Source organism: Sceloporus occidentalis, unplaced genomic scaffold (assembly GCF_023333645.1).
Source record: "Sceloporus occidentalis isolate IW3139 unplaced genomic scaffold, rSceOcc1.0.p SCAF_122, whole genome shotgun sequence".
NCBI lineage: Eukaryota > Metazoa > Chordata > Lepidosauria > Squamata > Phrynosomatidae > Sceloporus > Sceloporus occidentalis.
In genome coordinates this window covers 1,296,322-1,315,000 of record NW_028317102.1, presented here as the reverse complement: position 1 = coordinate 1,315,000, position 18,679 = coordinate 1,296,322, and the positions used below count along the sequence as shown (strand labels likewise).

Here is an 18,679-nt window from a genome sequence, read left to right as displayed (position 1 = left end):
CTGTACAGGTAACAAATCCTATTGTTATTAGTAGTAGTAGTATTTGTTTTATACAGCGCCCTTATTAATCAGCGGCGCTGTACAATTCTATACTGTGTGTTGTATAGATTGTTGTATAAGTGAACATGGATATTACCACACACACACACACACACACATATGCACACGCAATGAGCTTATCTCGTCTTGTCGCTGGGTGGATTTGATGCAATCAGTTCTTTGCATAACGAGTCTAATAATTAATATTAGTTGATATTACTGATATTACTGAAACGACTACTATTTGCTGAAATAGTCCCAGATTTCAGAAGTAATGTATTTAATAATCACTTTTTTGATACCTGCAGCCGATGCTGGATCGTGTCATTCATAACCGGATTAAGTATGTACAGAATGTGGAGGAAAAAGACTTAAAAGACAAGGTAATACAACGTAAATGTGATCCTGCAAATAGTTTTTCTGTAAGTGTACTTATCAAGAAGCCAAACCTTTTACCTGCTAAAAGTAAATGATGCTAGGTGGCTTCCACATTTTACTGTCACATTTATTTTATTTTTTACAAAGCACTCCTTAAAGGTGTCGTTCCACTTACATACATTACTTATATACAGAACTATAATAGCGCTTTCTAGTATCCTAAGCAAATAAACCTTAGCGGATCTCGTATTTTATTTTTTCAAGTAAAAACGCAGCATCTCTTCTGTGACGATATCTTGTCAATGCTTGCTTTTTTGTTGCAAAAATGTTGAATGAGACAACATTTTACTGAAGTAGGGATTACTTCTGGTAAAGGGTTGGACACCAGGAATACGTATTTTTACATTACAAAAGTGTTTTTTTCGGCAGAGTAGGTGGGACAGCACCTTTTAAGTCTGTTTTCCAAATTTTTTGTAATAATCTGATAATGTTATTTCTGTATTTTAATGTAAAAAAGTTTCTTACACTTTGGAGGGGTGAGTTTTCTCTGGTGCTCACAGTGTGCTAAACATTGACTTTTCTCGCTATGCAGAGACTGGTTAGTATCCCGGAGCTGCTCTCTGCCATTAAGCTGCTCTGTATGCGCTTTCAACCGGACCTTGTGACCGCTGTGGACGACCTTCGGCTGGACATCCTGTTGCGCATGCTGAAATCCCCACATTTTAGTGCAAAAATGAACTCGCTTAAAGAAGTAAGTAACTTAGTGCGAGCACAACGTGCAATTAGAAGACAGGAGTGATGGGAGTGATAAAGGGCCATTGGAACACAGGAGTGATGGGAGTGATAAAGGGCCTCTGTACGCCTATGGAGAGATTCCTTTACTAATCAGCTCTTTCCAGCTACAATAGTAATTTACAACATTAACCCCGTCTGCGCTGGATTTCTGGACATTTCTAAGTGACCCCAAACTTCTGAACAGTATCGTAATATGGGAATTTGTAGAGACAGCACAAATAATGGCAGGGTAAAAGACGGCCAGCTGTCTAAAAGCTTGCAGAGTGATTATGGGGATAATTTCCTGAATTATTGATTAGGCCGGAACAAATGTTTGTTAATGCATCAGATTGAAGAGACCGGGGACAGGAAACTTTATTACTTATTTGTTTGTTGGAACAGCAGAGATTTTAACTCCTCACATAAAGCAGTGACTGGGTTTTCTGTTATATAGGATAAAACAAAATTGTTTACCGGTATACTAGCAAAACGCTACAGAGGCAAATTCCTTTTTGCATTAAACCCTAAAACAACATCCAAACGACAACTCACTTCGCCAGCTTTATCCGAACAAACGTTAGATGTGGCAACGATAAACCACTGTTTTTGCGAGGGACCTCGATCCTCCTCTCTGGCAGCCGGTGAACGTCTGTGCGATGCGTGCGGACAACCTCCTCTTCCGCCCGGCACTGCCGCCGGGGCTTCTATGACTGAGCACCGGCGTGACATGACCTTCCGGTGCTCAGTCATAGAAGCCCCGATGGAAGTGCTGGGCAGGGGCATTGGGATGAAGAATTGTGCAGTTTTTAACCCCTTCACGACAAAGCCCGTTCATGTACGGGCTCACAATGCATTGTCATTAATGGATTTAAGGACATGCTGTTGTCCTTAATGGGTTAAATTGCTTTCCTTGGTTTTAAATTGGTTTCTAAAGCAAACCAGGGTGAAAGGAGTCTAGCAGCGCACTTCTTTCATCCGAGTAAGCATGACGTACGCAAAATGCGTTTGTCAGCATATTTTAAATCCGGTTTCTAAGAACTAATGTTATATTTTCAGCAACTGTTCCTCCTGATTGCATTCTCATTGGAAGCCGAGTAGAGCTGGCGGGAGGCGATCTGAAAATACACTGCTGCTTATTTAAAGCATTGAATGGCTTAGCTGCTGTACCCGCGGCATATAAGAAAGTAGAGTGACCACTTAGCAAAGTCAAGGAGGGCCGTTTATTGCAGAAGAGAAATGTTTCAGAACAAGAGGCTGTGATCTAAGACTAGAATGTCTTACTTTACTGAAAGGGAGCTTTATAAATGGAACGGCAGAAGTGGTAGAGGGTAAGTCTTAAGTCGTAACATCAGGAAAGATGGACAGACCAGATAGGTGGAATGTGTCTGACCTGCCATAATTTCTATATATATATATATATATCATATTTCTATGAGAAGTTTGAGCAATAGGATCATAACTGATAGCAGGTAAATAAATGAATACATAGACCCAGATAACAAGCTTTAGGTGCAGGACAGGAGGTATCCCAAGTGCCAGGAATAAAGCTCTACATTCCCCAGTGGGCTAAAGTGACTAGCATTATGTACTTTAAAGCCCCCTCGATTGTTACTACAAGTGTGTTGTTTTTAAGGCAGATTAAAGGTTACTACTTAAAATATGTAACTAAACTGTAAGTCTTAAAGAGAACTTACGGCCGGTTTCTCTTTGTAGCAAGAAAGGAAGACTGTATGTTAGAAGGGGATGGCTTCCATATGTGAGACCCGAAAGGGGTCCGGGGGTATTGGAAGATCTGTATACAGCGGTAGATCCTTGGCAGGCTGTAGGGCAGTAGATGGAAACAAATGAAAGTGGTTTACATTGATACATTCATTTAATTAGGCTTATTCCTTTTGAAATTTCTTGAAAGCCATTCATTAAATTACACATTATTCAGGGCAGCTCAGCAGATATACTGGGTTTTATATATATAAATAACACAGAAGTTGGCCGTTTATAATGCATATTCAAATGAGGGAGATGAAATGCTGAGATGTCATTGTGGTTTTTCTTCTAACTTTGCTCATAGTTTCAATACCTGTTTTATTCTCCAAGGTTACCAAATTAATAGAAGACAGCACTTTATCAAAGTCGGTGAAGAACGCCATAGATACAGACCGACTGCTGGATTGGCTGGTGGAGAATTCTGTGCTTTCGATAGCTTTGGAAGGTCAGTATTCTTTACCGCCGGCGCAACTACAGAAAACTCTGTGATAAATAGAGACTTTAACTTGATGCCGGGAAATCTCCTCTCGTTTCTTTTAGGCAACATAGACCAGGCTCAATACTGTGACCGAATAAAGGGAATCATTGAATTGCTAGGCAGTAAATTATCTTTGGACGAGCTTTCAAAGATATGGAAAATACAGGTAATATACTCTGTAACTGGCACTGAAGATTGAATAAAAGTACGTTTGTATCTTTTGATATAGCGTACGTTTCCAAAGTCTTGATAAATAGGGTGGTTGTGTTTTTGTTTTTTTTCTTCAGGCTGGACAGTCATCCACGGTGATTGAAAATATTCAAACGATTATCGCTGCTGCTGCTGTGAAGTTCAACCCCGAACAGCTAAATCATCTTTTCGTATTAATTCAAAAGGTACAAGTCCCCGCTATACCTGGGTTAGAGCGATTCAGGCTGAATTCAACAGCGACCCAAATTACACGTAAATTCACACGATTTTCCATTTTATTTGGGCAGATAACATATACATAGTAAATATACATTAATACATACGTACGCGTCAGGAGTTCTGGCTAAAATAATAACTGTGATCGGTGAATTCGGTGTTGGGAAGTTTCTCCATTCTTATTTCTGTCTACAGAGCTGGGAAACCGAAACAGACCGAGTCAGGCAGAAGTTGTTGAGTCTCATTGGCCGCATCGGTCGGGAGTCTCGAAACGAGACAACCACGGGAAAAGTAAGACCCTGTAAAGAACACCGAAGAGGAGAGCAGTTCTCTTTACTTGTATTTCGGTATATATTTTTATTTCTTTCCTTAGTTAAGGCACGGCTGACTTCTCTTGCAGGTTTTAGAGGTACTCTGGGATCTTGCCCACCTGCCCACCCTACCGTCTGTTTTAATCCAGCAAGCCTTAGAGGAACACCTAACAATCCTGAGCGATGCCTACGCAGTGAAAGAAACCGTGAAGAGAAGTTATATTATAAAATGCGTAGAGGATATTAAAAAGGTGAGTCTGTGGGATCCGGCCAGATGTTCCTCTTCAACAAAGGAGCAACGTTTCTTGTGTAATGACCGTCCATACGGAATGAGATAACAGCTCAATATAGACTAAGTGTAATGAATGGCTTTTGTAATTGTGTGGATTTACCAAAAACCTTGAGAGATACTCGATTTTTTTTTTTCTTTTTTGTTTTGCTGAAATATCCCAAGTGTTGTAATCCTCTGGGAAAATTAAAGGACCAGGTATTACCCACTCCGCATATAATTTATACCGCCGGGACTTTCTTGCTTTGCTCCTAAATACCAACTCTTAATGAGGAAAGAGGTGGATTGATTATGTCACGACATTTGATTGCTTTATATATGTGCTCTTAACAGCATAATAAAAATAATTACTCAAATCGGGGTCAAAAGAAGTTGCTGTAGAAAAATTGCATTGAGATCTCTGAACTTCCTCTGCTTGGTTTTGTTCTTGTGTGTTTCCTGCATCCCTTGGTAATCTGCATATGTCCTAGTAACCTGTACACCTTTATATATATATATATTATAGAATAATAGTACTCTCTCCTTTTAATAACGCAGTCATCTCAACACAACAACCCACAAGTCGTGTGGGTAGTACCAGCCTTACGCCAACTTCATGAAATCACCCGCTCCTTCAACAAGCAGACCTACCAAAAGCAAGACAAGGTACGTGCTTCAGCCAGGTGGATATCAGCCGTTCCTGAATCAGTCCAATAGCCCCCAGCTATCTGCGACGCTAAATATATTTTATATAAATTATATACAAAACTGCGCAGCATTTTACTGATGGTGGTTGGATAAATCAGTGGTCAGTGCGATGGATGTTGAAGAAAGGCTTATTATAAGTGACAACAGACCGTCCGTGATACAATTAATTACTAAAATACTTCAACATGATTAAGACCGAGTTTCTTTCGGCATATATTAACTAAATTTCATTTCATTTTATATTTGCTGCTCCAGCTACACTGCTGAATGCGAGACTTTTAAATGCAACCCTAGAAACCTAATTCATATACCTGCTGAATGCATCAACCCTTCCCAGAGATAATTCTCTAATCATGTACAATTCTGGCTCAATCATAATAATCGCCAGGAACACTGAATTATCGGACTGTTGCCATTGAATAAAAACGACAGATCTAAGTGCTTATTTGCTTAACCTCCTAGAGAATGCAGTTAATCTTTTGTCTAAGTGGAACAGCATCTTTAACAGCATGTTTCCATTAGCAAACATTTTTGAACTGTTGTCTTTTTTTTTTTTTTATTTCACAGACCATAATCCAGGATCTGAAGAAGAACTTTGAAATTGTCAAACTGGTGACAGCGAGTCTGGTGGCTTGCCGCCGCTTGGCAGTAACAGTCGTCGGTCCCGGCGGGCTGGTGGGAACTTCTTTGGTCGATGGCAGATACACTTACCGGGAGGTATCTGATACTGAATGCTTTGATAAACAGAACAGAAACTTAAGTCTTTTTCATATCAATGTTCTTGCAACAAAGAGAACATGGCAGCTGCTTTGCCATATTACTGGTTGATTTTGGAAGCCCTATTTTGGGGCAATTAAAGAAAGTGGTTCTTTTTCTACCATGTCTACAGTTGACAAAGCTGTATGCATTAGAAACCTATGCGGTGGAAATTACAAACTAATAAGAAAATTAATGTTTGCATTTTATTTTCACTGTTACCAAAGTGAATGTTCTGGCTTTGATGATAACTGTTAATAGCTGGTTTTCAATGGCTTCGGGGGGGTTGCAGCGTCTCTTCCATCTGTACACAAAAGAGGAAAAGAGAGGAGAAGGGTTTATATTGTTCTTCGCTTCTGCCCGATCCTTATTAATAATATGTTTTTTCATCAGTGGTTTTTTCCTGTAGCAATTCGAATTTAAACCCTTATCTGATAAAATAAATATAAAAAAGTAATATATAAGTATTTCGTTGGAACCAGCTTCATTGGTTGCTTTGGCATTTGCATGGTTACTTCCTCCAACGCGTCATTAGGAGGACAGGGTGTAATTATTTATGCAGGTGTTGAACCCCTTCATTTTAAACAAATATCTGGATAACCGTTGTAGTTCAGTTAAAACCCAAAGGGTATAAGTTATACATGCTTTCCAAAATGCATTTTTCTGACAGCTGTCCGAAGCGGAACAGATATTTGGAAAAGTTGTCCAGATTCACTTCCAAATCTAACCTATCGGACAGTTGCCCCATATCGCCCCAATATTTTTATATGTGGTAGAGGACCAAAAAGGGAGACTTTGGGAATGTACTTTGGTTTTGCGTCTAGTCAAGCAGCCTCATAGGTTTATTTAACAAAAAAAGAAATCAGAAAAAATTAACTCTTAGTATTCTTTCCTTTTCAGTATTTGGAGGCGCATCTAAAGTTCCTGGCATTTTTTCTGCAAGAAGCCACCTTGTATCTCAGCTGGAGTCGGGCTAAGGAGATTTGGGAATGTCTGGTGACCGGCCACGATGTGTGCGAGCTTGACCGCGAAGTAAGACTTTAATCTCTAGTAACAGATATGGTATTTTGTATTCGGAAGCTGGTTTTAATGCCCACCGGATTATTAGCTCCATGTAGCTGGACACAGAAATCTGAATTATTTTTTTTTTTGCAGATGTGTTTTGAGTGGTTTACAAAGGGCCAGCATGATCTGGAGAGCGATGTCCAGCAGCAGCTTTTTAAAGAGAAGATTCTGAAGCTGGAGTCTTACGAAATTACAATGAACGGTACGTCGTCACCAAATGTAAAACAAAATGTCACAAAGGGTAATTCCCAAACCGTTAACACCTCTAAGAAGAACATCAGAAATGCAACAATATTTAAATCCTAACAGTTAAGAACGATAGTCAACTTTCAAGTACCCGAGTGGGTCGCCTGATCTTTGAGCAATGACATTTTACAAATTTTTATTTAAAATTAAAATGTTTGTGATTTTAACTTATTAACTTATTTTCCCTCTACTGTTCCAGGCTTCAATCTTTTTAAGACATTCTTTGAGAATGTTAATCTGTGTGACCATCGTCTGAAACGACAAGGCACGCAGCTGGTGAGTAACGACACATCGATGTTAAATCGCGGCCCATCAGCATGTCCTTAAATATTGTAGACAGCCTCAGAATCCTTAGACGTTTCTCTTGTTGATGCGTCGAGTCCTTTATCGTTTAACAGATTTTCCTGCTCTTTCATATCTGTTTCTTAGAAGTTATACCAGCAGTGGTCAGCTCGGTCCTCTAGGCTCCCGGTCCTGCCGGAGTTATAAAGATTTCCTAATCATGATGTAGTCGGCATGGTGCATCACTAAATGATGGCTTATATGTTGTCATGAAAAGACTTAGAGTCAACATTCATAGTATTACTTTAGGTCAATGTTGACTGTAAATCTGATGGAAAGAGCATATAAAATGTACCCGAAGTTTGATTTGAAGTCCTTGCTACAATTTGTTTAGCGTACTCACAACCTACAATGCTATGGTAGGACAATTGCTATAGTTCAGTCATATATTGAGATCGCAGACCTAAAACAGGGTAGACGCTTTATTAAATAGGCCTACATTTAGACATCAAGCAAGGTGTTGGTGAAGCTCGTTTGCACTAAATTATTTGGAATATTGTTTAATTTTCCCAGTCCACCCGTTTTTGCAGGACTAGCTCGTAAGGGTTTGATCCTTATTCCAGTGGAAGGGCTTGCCGAATTCAACATACCCGCCAACCATGTTTTCAGTTTACGCTGGCTGCCAGATTCTAAAACCAAATATGTGGCAGAATTGTGAATTATGTGGTCTGAAATTGAGTATGAAATCGAATGCTTGTAGCGAACATTATTCTGTCGGCAGCCGTCAGAGTCTCTGTCAGATACGTACTGAGATGCCAGGTGAATCTAAGTAGAAATGCAATAATCTCATACAAAGTTGTCGTCTTACTAAAAGCACGTGGAGAAGCTGGAATTGATTGGGATGGACTTTATTTGGAAGATTGCTGTGGAATCTCCAGATGAAGAAATCGCCAATGAAGCCATACAGTTGATAATTAATTATAGCTACATCAATCTTAATCCCAGACTGAAGAAGGTAAGGTTTTTGTGTATATATACCGTATTGACTTCAGTATTTGATGTCCTATATTATAGCCCTTTCCTTGAAATGTTGTTTCGTTTGAGATTTTTAGTAAATCTGGTAAAGTATGGAGTTGCGCAGGATTGTGAAATGCATTTATTTCTCGTTTGTAGGATTCTGTTTCTTTGCACAAGAAGTTCATTGCTGACTGCTATACGAGATTAGAGGTACGTGTATAGTACAGGCACATGGTTTTTGTACTTTTGTTATTGTAATAGAATGAAGATATGAGAGTAGTTCATAAACATAATCCAGAAGGTTCAGACGTTTAAACACAAACGCCACTCGCTGTTCTTTCCTTTTCTAATTGGTATGCAATTTCTCACCCTGCAGGCGGCTAGTTCAGCTCTTGGGGGTCCCACGCTAACTCACGCAGTCACCAGAGCCACAAAAATGCTTACGGCAACCGCCATGCCATCGGTAGCAACTTCTGTGCAGTCTCCGTACAGGTAAGTGCTGCCGTTTTCAATGCAAGCTATAAAAGACTTTCCTTGTTCTTTCCCGTCGCTCCGTCTTGGCACCTTTTGTCGCTGGGCTAAGTATATAGTTTTTTTGTTCTTGCTAAAATGGCTCTTTAGACCAATTTTAGAAGCTAATGGAACAGCATTCCTTTTTTGACAACTGCCTAGTAATAGTGGAAGCTAGATTGCCTGCTGTTGGGGTAATGTTGTACATCATGAGCATTACAGGAATTCTTCCAGGTCTGTCTTTCAACAGGGCAACACAAGCACCCCTTTTTGTTAAATCGCTTGCCCCTTTTTGTTAAATCGCTTGCCCCTTTTTGTTAAATCGCTTGCCCCTTTTTTGTTAAATCGCTTGCCCCTTTTTTGTTAAATCGCTTGCCCCTTTTTTGTTAAATCGCTTGCCCCTTTTTTGTTAAATCGCTTGCCCTGTGCTCGTGTTGTGGAAGACAAACATTGTGAATGGTTTGTGCCTCTGGAGCTTTTTGAAGATGAGTCTTTCTATAGAACCTAAGTTATTCTCTTAAAGGCTTGCAATCTTGTAGATAAGAACAATAAGTGGCATCATATGTCTTGCGTGATAATATGAAGTTGTGATTAGATGACTTTAAGAAATGTCCTTTTTTTTTTTTTTGTACTTCAAGGCAATAGCAATGCAACTTACTCATTCTGTATTTTTCAACCCATTTACTTATTGTTTTGCAGGTCTACCAAGCTAGTTATAATTGAAAGGCTCCTTCTGCTGGCTGAGCGCTATGTGATCACTATAGAGGTATGTTGTATACCCCAGCTCCGGGGTGTCTGAAATCTTGATGCTTTACCTAAAAACCAGCCCAGGGGGAGAAAATCCTGCCATGGATATTGGATTGTGTAGCCTGTACTAAGTCTACGGCTCAAATAAAAACTGTTTTCTATGAGACTTTCTCTTTAAATTTAATTGCAAATTAGAATGTACATTGAATACATTTTCTTATTGCCTCCCCCCGTTCTGTTAATTGTTTTTTTTTGTCTTTGTATGAAGGATCTTTACTCTGTTCCTCGAACAATCCTACCTCACGGTGCCTCGTTTCATGGACATCTATTAACTCTGAACCTTACTTATGAATCTACCAAAGATACTTTTACGGTTGAGGTGAGATGGCGTGTATCTTGCATTATTAATCCTGCGTACGGCTCTCTGTGATATGTTTATCACCCCTTCCAATTTTATTAAACGCGATTGCACCCAGATCTTCTTTGGTTGGTGGTGGTTGGGTGGGTTGCGGATTGGGGGTACTTGTGTTTAGGATTATTTGACCTAAGCATTTAACCTCAAGGTTGATGTATCTTTCCCCCTACGGCCCTATTCAATTTAGGGGTGGTGTGATATATTTAGGGGTGGTGTGATATATGCTAGGTGAATACTGATACTAACTATATATGGAAAACTATTTTTGTGTTTTCTATATAGCCACAAATCGCTTCTATTTTGTTGACGTTTGTTTACGTTTTCCAGGCCCACAGCAATGAAACAGTTGGAAGCATTCGCTGGAAGATCGCAAGGCATCTCAATTGCCCCATAGAAAATATACAGATATTTGCAAATGAAATTTTGGTAAGCAGAAAGATGGAGATTAAAGGCAGCCCTGTTTTTTGTTTTTTTTAATTATTATTATGTAAGTTTCCCATTTAAAGTGCATTTACACCAAAGGCTTAAAATGTAGGTTTCATTTGTAAGCACAGAGGGGCTTCTTGGATCTGCAGATTGTTCGATTAGTATATGCAGCCAGATTTTCTAATCTGTATACTGGGAATACCAGCCAGCAGACCCAGTTTTAACTTTAGCAATAATAATTAGCGTGACTGTTAATAAGAATATAATTTCATAGGCAATTGGGTACGGCTGCTGTAAGCGACTCTGGCCAGAAGGGAATCGGCAACTTTGCAGCTGATGCGGATCCTGTATTGTCATTTTATACCAAGCAAACAAAATGCTTTTGTCCCATTTCCAAAAAGAAAAAGAATATATTTTTTACTTACACCTCTTGTAAATTTATTCCGTATGGACCTCTGACGTTGTGTGCAATATATGCACGTATATGCAATTTTCTCTATACTTTCTTTATTCACACCAGAGAACTCGAAATGAGTCTTAATTAAAGAAAAAGAAAAAAAAAAGGATTTTAAGGATTTTCTAGGATTTGGAACTCTAGTATAAATAAGTGATTGTCTGTTTTAATTGTGTGGCTCCCGTCACAGTTGACGGTAAATAAGGACCAGAAGCTGCTCCATCAGCTGGGCTTTTCCGATGAGCAGGCCCTGACCGTGAAGACTCTTGGAGGTGGAACTCCATCAACCAGCTCTGTGGACACGTCGGCCGTTAGCAGCGGCGCCGGGTTCAGCTCTTCCTATGCGATGGAACAGGTAGGCGACTTTAACCAAAGACTCGCGTCTTCTCGCAGACATGGGTTACATTTATCATTATAAACTCTACCGTCCTTATCATCAAACAGTTTCTAAACATTCATTTCTGTCACTTTTTGAAAATGTATTTTATATTCATTTGTATACGATCAATAGGAAAAATCCCTGCCCGGCGTGGTCATGGCGTTAGTCTGTAATGTGTTTGATATGCTCTACCAACTGGCCAACCTGGAGGAGCCAAGGTAAAGAATTATTTTACATACAATTTGTAACTGATACAATTTCTATGAATTTTCCAGGCGGTAATGGTACGTTTAGAGGAAATGGTAGAATACAGAATGAAATGACATCACTAGGAAAAAAAAATAGATTTAGTGCAAAAGTGCACAATATTGCTTAAATCTCGTCATTACGTTACACTCTTGTATCACATTTGTAGTTTTAAGTCTTTTTTTATGTTGGCGTGTAAAACCCATTGAGAAACCTTTACTGAGACTTATTCACTAAGCAAGACGCTTTCGGTAATTTGGCTGTACATATTACGCGCAGCCAGCATAGAGTAGTTAATTGCCATAGATTTGTTTTGTTTTATTTTGCAATATTGCATTTATTAGTATTTTTTTATGTGGCTTTCATGCAGTGTATAGGAATTGTCTTTTGGTTTTGTTTAAAAAGCTGCACCTTTTCCCTCTTTCCCAGGATAACTGTCAGAGTACGGAAGCTTCTCCTCTTGATCCCGACAGATCCAGCCGTACAAGAAGCTCTGGACCAGCTTGATTCTCTTGGGAGGAAGGTAACGCCAGGGTTTCACCGCCAGATTTGATTCTCTTTATTTCTCTACTGTGGTTTAAAAAATATTCAGTTCAATGCAGATGGTCAGTCGGCATAAAAACATAAAGTTTTACAAATTACATAAAATGTATATATCTCTCTCTGCTTTTTTTTTACTTTTTTTAACGTGTTTGTCGTAAACAGATGCAGCACTGCTTTTTTTTGTAAATTTCATCTTATGTTACTTTACTTTTTTGTTACTTTGCTCATGTTGATCTCCCCAGCAGTTCCGGTTTTAACATTCCTTCTTGACCGCAGATAGATATGATCTATCTGTGCTCATGTGAAGAAGTCACGTGTAGGATGTAGTCATCCGGCCCATCTCTTTCCTGCTTTACGATCACCCAGTAAAGATGTTTAGTGCTTTAGGAAGAGGCTGCGTCCCCGTTGATTCCTTCTAACAGAATTTCTAACGCCCTCCAGAATGTTGCCTAGGCTTTAGCGACAGGCTGCGTCTGCCGTTTACTGACTGGTGCCTTTGCTTCTTTCGCTCAGAAGACGCTCCTGTCAGAATCTCAGGAAAAATCTTCAAAATCTCCATCTTTATCCTCAAAACAACAGCATCATCAGCAAAGTGCCAGTTCTATCCTGGAGAGCTTGTTCCGATCGTCTGCCCCGGGCATGTCCACCTTCAGGGTGCTCTATAACTTGGAGGTAAACGTCCTCGTTCCCTAGTCTTACAGCAATATAAAAATGAACGCTTCTTATCCTGACAAATGATAATTATAATCTTTTTAGCAACCGTTTGGTTTAAAATTCCAAAACTCAGGTGTTTATCATCATCTTACAAGCATTCGTTTTTCCATCAAAAAACTGCAGCTTTAAAGAGCTTTTAAAAATATTTTTGGTAGAAATGAGGGTTACGTTTAATCTACCATTAAATATTTAAAACTACTCGCTTATGGTTATTAAGGTCCACCCGACAGCTAAATATGTCTTTGTTCCACCAAGATCAAAACAGGCTGATCTTATTGATCATGTATGTTATGCTCGTTGAAATGTAGGCAATTAATAGGACATGAGCAGTGATTTAACTTGTTTTTTTCCCTTTTTTAATCCATAAATAAGGTTCTTAGTTCCAAACTGATGCCAACGGCTGATGACGAGATGGCAAGAAACTGTGCCAAATCATTCTGTGAAAACTTCTTAAAAGCCGGTGGTCTCAGGTATGTTTTTGTTAACAGTTGTATATAAGCCACATGTTGCCAGCCTGATTAATTTTCCTTCCTGCATTTTTATTTTGGCAAAGAAATAAGGGAAAAAAATATCCTATTTTCTGATGTTGACAAATTGTGACCTCAGAAAAACTTGTATTTACTCGCATAACGTATAGTAGTGGGTCAATATTTTAACGTGGAGAGCCACAAACCATTCAGAAGTTTAAGTTGTGGGGCTAGAAGTCCCCATTTTAAATGATTTACTTTTTTTTTTCTCCTCATGTAGTTTGGTGGTTAATGTTATGCAGAGGGACTCTATTCCATCGGAAGTCGATTATGAAACAAGACAAGGAGTCTACTCGATTTGTCTGCAACTTGCAAGGTATGCTGTAGAGTTAGGGCTACAGTGAGTGCTATATCCAGATGCTATGGCTTGTCTCTCTAATTTGTTTCTAGAAGGGAAAGTCATTGCGCTCTCCCCACAGTTCTCAAAGGGACATTTTCTTCCTGGTATTTTTACAACACGCTTTATACAACTTTTCAGGTTCTTATTGGTCGGCCAAACTATGTCATCAACATTTGATGAAGATCTGACCAAAGATGGAATTGAAGGGTTGTCCTCGAGGCCGTTCCGGAACGCTGGTCGCCAGTCCAGTCGCCAAATGTCTCTGTGCGGAACCCCGGAGAAGTCCTCTTACCGGCAGCTGTCTGTGTCTGACAGGTCATCCATCAGGGTAGAGGAGATTATCCCTGCTGCACGGGTTGCTATTCAGGTAAATGGATTTCAAGCGTTTTTCCCCAGTTCCCCAGCAATTAACCAGTATCCCTGATGTAAAACCCCATTCCCTGTGGCTTCCAGTGTCCTGATTAAACTACCGTAAAATAGCGTGTAACTTCTTCTTCTTACTCCTTTGTTTTTCTTTAGATGATGGAAGTTAATGATTTCACCTGCACGGTGGCGTGTTTCATGCGGCTTTCTTGGGCGGCCGCCGCGGGAAGACTGGACCTTGTTGGCAGCAACCAGCCCATTAAAGAGAGTAATACGCTGTTCCCTGGTGGGCTTCGGGGCAGACTCAGCAGCTCAGGTATACCCGACCGCGTTGGTTTAAGCGCTCCACCGGTGGTTGTTGTCCTCCTAGGACTCCGCAGTAGCTCATTTTTTTTTTTTCTTTTTCATTTTGAAACGTCCAGGAAGTAACTGCAGTTCGGGAAGCGAAGGGGAATCCACCTCCCTCCATGCGTGGATCTGCGTACGGCAGCAGTCGGTATCTACCAAAGACGCCATTATCGCTGGGGAGGCCTTGTCCTTGCTGGTCACCTGCCTGCAGCTACGCAGCCAGCAGCTTGGTAAGGGCGCCCTTCCATTTGTGAGGCACGTTTGTGGTTAGGCTTCCTTTTCTGTCGCTCTTTGACATGTATGTTTAATCCAGTTACGGGCACTTAATGCATTTCTATACCTTCCCACTTGTGTAGGAGTCACTCGCTCTTTACCCATTCCCCGTTTATGTAATAATGTTTTATTTTTTTCAGGATCTTTTTATAATCTGCCTTCTGTTGCTGACTTTATTATCGATATACTCCTAGGATCACTAAGTGCTGAGGTGAGTTTTTGCCTACAGTGTATCGACTCTGGTCATTAACAGGAAAGCGCTGCCATTAAAGCCATCGAGGATGGTTTCTCCACATGCATGGGGGGTCTCTCAGGACCGTGGGAAACTTTTCTGTGCCCGAGCTGGCCAGCAGCCTGTATAGTTCAGACCACTTTCCTGGAGAAGCTCGATGACCATCTTTTAGTTCCTATAATGCTAATACCTCTGAATAAATGAGGGAATAGAACGTGCATGCACGGTTGTAACTATTTTTATTTGCTTAAAAAACCTCCAGATCCGCCGCGTTGCCTGTGACCAGCTGTACACGCTCAGTCAGACGGACACATCCGCGTACCCCGAAGTGCAGAAGCCCAACCTTTTCCTTTTGAGCGTCGTTCTGTCTGCCCAACTACCTCTCTGGTCACCCACCAGTATAATGAGAGGCATTAACCAGAGGTATGTACGAGGGCTTGTGTTTTGTTGCCCAAGGGGTTGCATATGTTTCAAGACTCATCTTCGTTTATTCCATGCCCCGCTAGAAAGTTTTTTATTTAGTTATATAAAAAACTATGTGCAGAGTCCAAATGCAGTTGTCTTAAGAATCAAAACTCCTTTGCTATGTAAACCTAAAACAGGTTGTAAAACCTGCAGCAGTATTTCCATTCTAAATGTTTTCAGACCGATATTCTTCAACAACAATTAGAATTCAGGTTACTGAATTACATTTAGTTGAAGTCATAATTTTGACGTTATAGGTCTTCCGCTTTCTAAAATCTTGATGTTCCATTCATGTTTCTATGAATAAAACCTGGAAATTGTAGCAATCCAGAAGCCTCCATCCTTATGAATATGGAGGGACACATATTCTCTTTATGGATGTTGCGTGTATCCGTCTCACACGTGTTGTTGAATTTGTGTGTTGCAGGTTGTTGGCACAGTGTACGGAATATTTTGATTTGCGATGCCAGCTTTTAGATGATTTGACCTGTAAGTAAAAAAAATCACCTTTTTAACTTTCACTTGATACATTTTACAAAACCTCTTATGTTTTAACCACCTGGTCTTTGTCTGTCTCGTATGTATATGGCGGAATCAGTAATTGTTGATAAATGACATTCGCAGATAGAGAATGTCGTCCGTGAGATGTGGTGAACTTTCTTTATCTTTGCAGCCTCTGAAATGGAGCAGCTAAACATCAGCCCCGCGGCCATGCTGGAAGATGAGATTACGTGGCTGGATAACTTTGAACCCAATCGAACGGCGGAGTGCGAGACGAGCGAAGTAGACAATGTGTGGTTGGCAGGACACCTCAGGCTTATAAAGACGCTTCTCTCGCTTTGTGGCACTGAAAAGGAAATACTCGGTACGTCTCCGCATCTGGAGCTCGATCATTACTAAGTGTTTGCGGGTTTATGGGAAGACGGGAAATTCTGTGTGCTTACGTTAATGTCAATGAACTTTATTACTCCGCAGGTCCCTCGCTGATTAAACAGCTTCTGGATGATTTTCTATTCCGGGCTTCGAGAATAATCCTGAACAGCAAGTCATCTGCTGCGGTCGCCCCAATAAGCCAGCAAGACTTCCACCCAAAGTATGGCGGCACTTCAAACTTCTCATTTCTCATTCTTAGGCAGTAGGGCACCTCGGCTTTTGGAATTGTGAAAAGAATAACGCTGTTTAGTGATTTTATATCCAGCCATCCCTGAGACCACCAGTATCATGTATGGAACGCAGTACTGAGTGGCCTACCTACTACATAGTGGCCGCCACACGGGGTATTAATGTGCCATTTCAACAAAGGAAACCAAAGGGTCACCTTGCACCCTTTACTTATTTAAAATTCTCTAAAATGCTTTATAATCCACCAGTAGTAACGGAGACGTTAGCAGGGCTAAATATACTATGAAATGTGATACACATAAGTAAGTTCTACAATTAAAGCCTTATGCTTGTAGCATTTGAACAATGTCCTCCTCTTGGTTGGTATGTTGGTCTCCACAATCATCCTGAAGGACTTTTGCTATTTGGCCTGTAAGTCACACTCAGTCCTGAGTGAGTGGATGTCACGGACTCAGCTCACTTGTTTTATAGACTGTACTCAGACGGCCGGCTGTGTTTTTGGTGGGGTGTTAAGCGAAGCGTTTTGTGTTTGCAGGTGCAGTACAATGAACAGCCGGCTCGCAGCCTATGAAGTTCTCGTGATGCTGGCAGACAGTTCTGTCGCTAACCTCCAACTCATCACTAAGGAACTTCTTTCTATGCACCATCAGCTGGACCCGGCACTTACCAAGGAGTTTGATGTGAGTTTCTCTAAGTTGAGGAAGGTTGTTCATACATTTTTTTTTTTTTTAAAGCTATGTTTGATATAGGAGACATACAGATCTCTTGGTCTAGTCCGTGGTGCATTGAGAAAACAATTTCAAGTCTTGCTTTCTGCCACAGCGAGAACATGTCTTATGGGTGACGTATAACAAGCGAAGCAGCCTTGTTTCTTGTACTGAAGGAACAAAACTAGCCAGTTTATGCTCAAGTTGCTTGTTTAGAATGATGTTAATGACATATATATATATTTTTTTTTGCAGTATCTTCCTCCGGTGGACAGCCGATCCAATTCAGGATTCGTTGGCTTAAAAAATGGAGGGGCCACTTGTTACATGAATGCAGTCTTCCAGCAGTTATATATGCAGCCCGGTCTTCCTGAGGTCCGGTAATCAGTTAAAATAGAATTAAAATTATTGTTTTTTTCAGGCTTTAGCCATTTTTAAATCCATCTTTGGTTGGACCTCATGTATACGATTACTGGCTGAGCTCTTATGGTTAATTTTTGTGTCTTTCAGGCTCTCCTGTCCATGGAAGATGAAACCGATAACCCAGACGACAGTGTCTTTTATCAGGTGCAATCTCTCTTTGGCCATTTGATGGAAAGCAAACTGCAGTACTACGTGCCGGAGAACTTCTGGAAGGTTAATTTCATTTTTTTGTTTTTTGGTTCTTTGGTTCTTAGTATGTATGACCGTGTGCAAGAATTCCTCGAACCTTTACAGATTGTATAAATCTGATAGATGGGGATGTAGCTTAAACCTTTCTGGTGCAACAACAAGAATTAAAGTAACACCATGTAATGTTCCTCTACCAGGTTACTTGCAGAATCTGATCAGGAACTTTGTGGTAAAACAGTATATAAAGTGTAAAATAGTATTTTATTTACTTACAATTTTTAGATCTTTAAGATGTGGAACAAAGAGCTTTATGTTCGGGAACAGCAAGACGCGTATGAATTCTTCACTAGCCTCATAGACCAGATGGATGAATATCTCAAGGTCAGTCTACCTAGATAAAACAGAAAAAAAGACTTTTTTAAAAAAAAGTTCTTAGGTTGTTTTTATGTGATTTAAGCCTTCAGACAATAGATCTACAAATGTGTATTCGCTTAACATAAATGTTGTACAACGGCACCTTAAACACTAAGGCTTCTTATAATTAAATGTTAATCTAATTTAATAGTACATTTGTGTCTTAATTCATTAATTATAACTTGATCATAATATCAACACGGCTAAATAAGTTATGGGGGGTTTTTTGTAGGGAGGAAGCTGATAGCTTTTTAATTGTTCACCTTTTATAATGAATATTATTATTAGTATTATTATTATTGATATATTAAACATAATAAACAAAGTGGT

The 18,679-nt window shown here is 40.0% G+C and overlaps 1 protein-coding gene across 2 annotated transcripts in view; it reads left to right on the top strand.

Moving 5' to 3' along the window:
* The window catches only part of LOC149282143 (ubiquitin carboxyl-terminal hydrolase 24-like), a 47,373-nt gene that overhangs the window by 18,074 nt on the left and 10,620 nt on the right, over positions 1-18,679 (top strand). For both annotated transcript variants that reach the window (XM_089498558.1, XM_089498557.1), the window contains 37 exons: positions 1-8; positions 348-422; positions 1,010-1,168; positions 3,286-3,400; positions 3,496-3,599; positions 3,721-3,828; positions 4,055-4,150; positions 4,260-4,421; positions 4,997-5,104; positions 5,714-5,863; positions 6,803-6,934; positions 7,058-7,169; positions 7,413-7,489; positions 8,370-8,510; positions 8,669-8,722; positions 8,889-9,004; positions 9,722-9,788; positions 10,038-10,148; positions 10,512-10,610; positions 11,255-11,419; positions 11,576-11,661; positions 12,119-12,212; positions 12,746-12,904; positions 13,319-13,416; positions 13,694-13,789; positions 13,952-14,180; positions 14,333-14,492; positions 14,599-14,754; positions 14,938-15,008; positions 15,292-15,452; positions 15,922-15,983; positions 16,168-16,359; positions 16,470-16,587; positions 17,152-17,296; positions 17,579-17,698; positions 17,834-17,959; positions 18,218-18,316. The exon at positions 1-8 is cut by the window's left edge and continues 58 nt beyond it. In XM_089498558.1, the coding sequence (XP_089354684.1) occupies positions 1-8; positions 348-422; positions 1,010-1,168; positions 3,286-3,400; positions 3,496-3,599; positions 3,721-3,828; positions 4,055-4,150; positions 4,260-4,421; positions 4,997-5,104; positions 5,714-5,863; positions 6,803-6,934; positions 7,058-7,169; positions 7,413-7,489; positions 8,370-8,510; positions 8,669-8,722; positions 8,889-9,004; positions 9,722-9,788; positions 10,038-10,148; positions 10,512-10,610; positions 11,255-11,419; positions 11,576-11,661; positions 12,119-12,212; positions 12,746-12,904; positions 13,319-13,416; positions 13,694-13,789; positions 13,952-14,180; positions 14,333-14,492; positions 14,599-14,754; positions 14,938-15,008; positions 15,292-15,452; positions 15,922-15,983; positions 16,168-16,359; positions 16,470-16,587; positions 17,152-17,296; positions 17,579-17,698; positions 17,834-17,959; positions 18,218-18,316 (4,331 nt within the window). The remainder of the gene's footprint in view (positions 9-347; positions 423-1,009; positions 1,169-3,285; positions 3,401-3,495; positions 3,600-3,720; positions 3,829-4,054; positions 4,151-4,259; positions 4,422-4,996; positions 5,105-5,713; positions 5,864-6,802; positions 6,935-7,057; positions 7,170-7,412; positions 7,490-8,369; positions 8,511-8,668; positions 8,723-8,888; positions 9,005-9,721; positions 9,789-10,037; positions 10,149-10,511; positions 10,611-11,254; positions 11,420-11,575; positions 11,662-12,118; positions 12,213-12,745; positions 12,905-13,318; positions 13,417-13,693; positions 13,790-13,951; positions 14,181-14,332; positions 14,493-14,598; positions 14,755-14,937; positions 15,009-15,291; positions 15,453-15,921; positions 15,984-16,167; positions 16,360-16,469; positions 16,588-17,151; positions 17,297-17,578; positions 17,699-17,833; positions 17,960-18,217; positions 18,317-18,679) is intronic.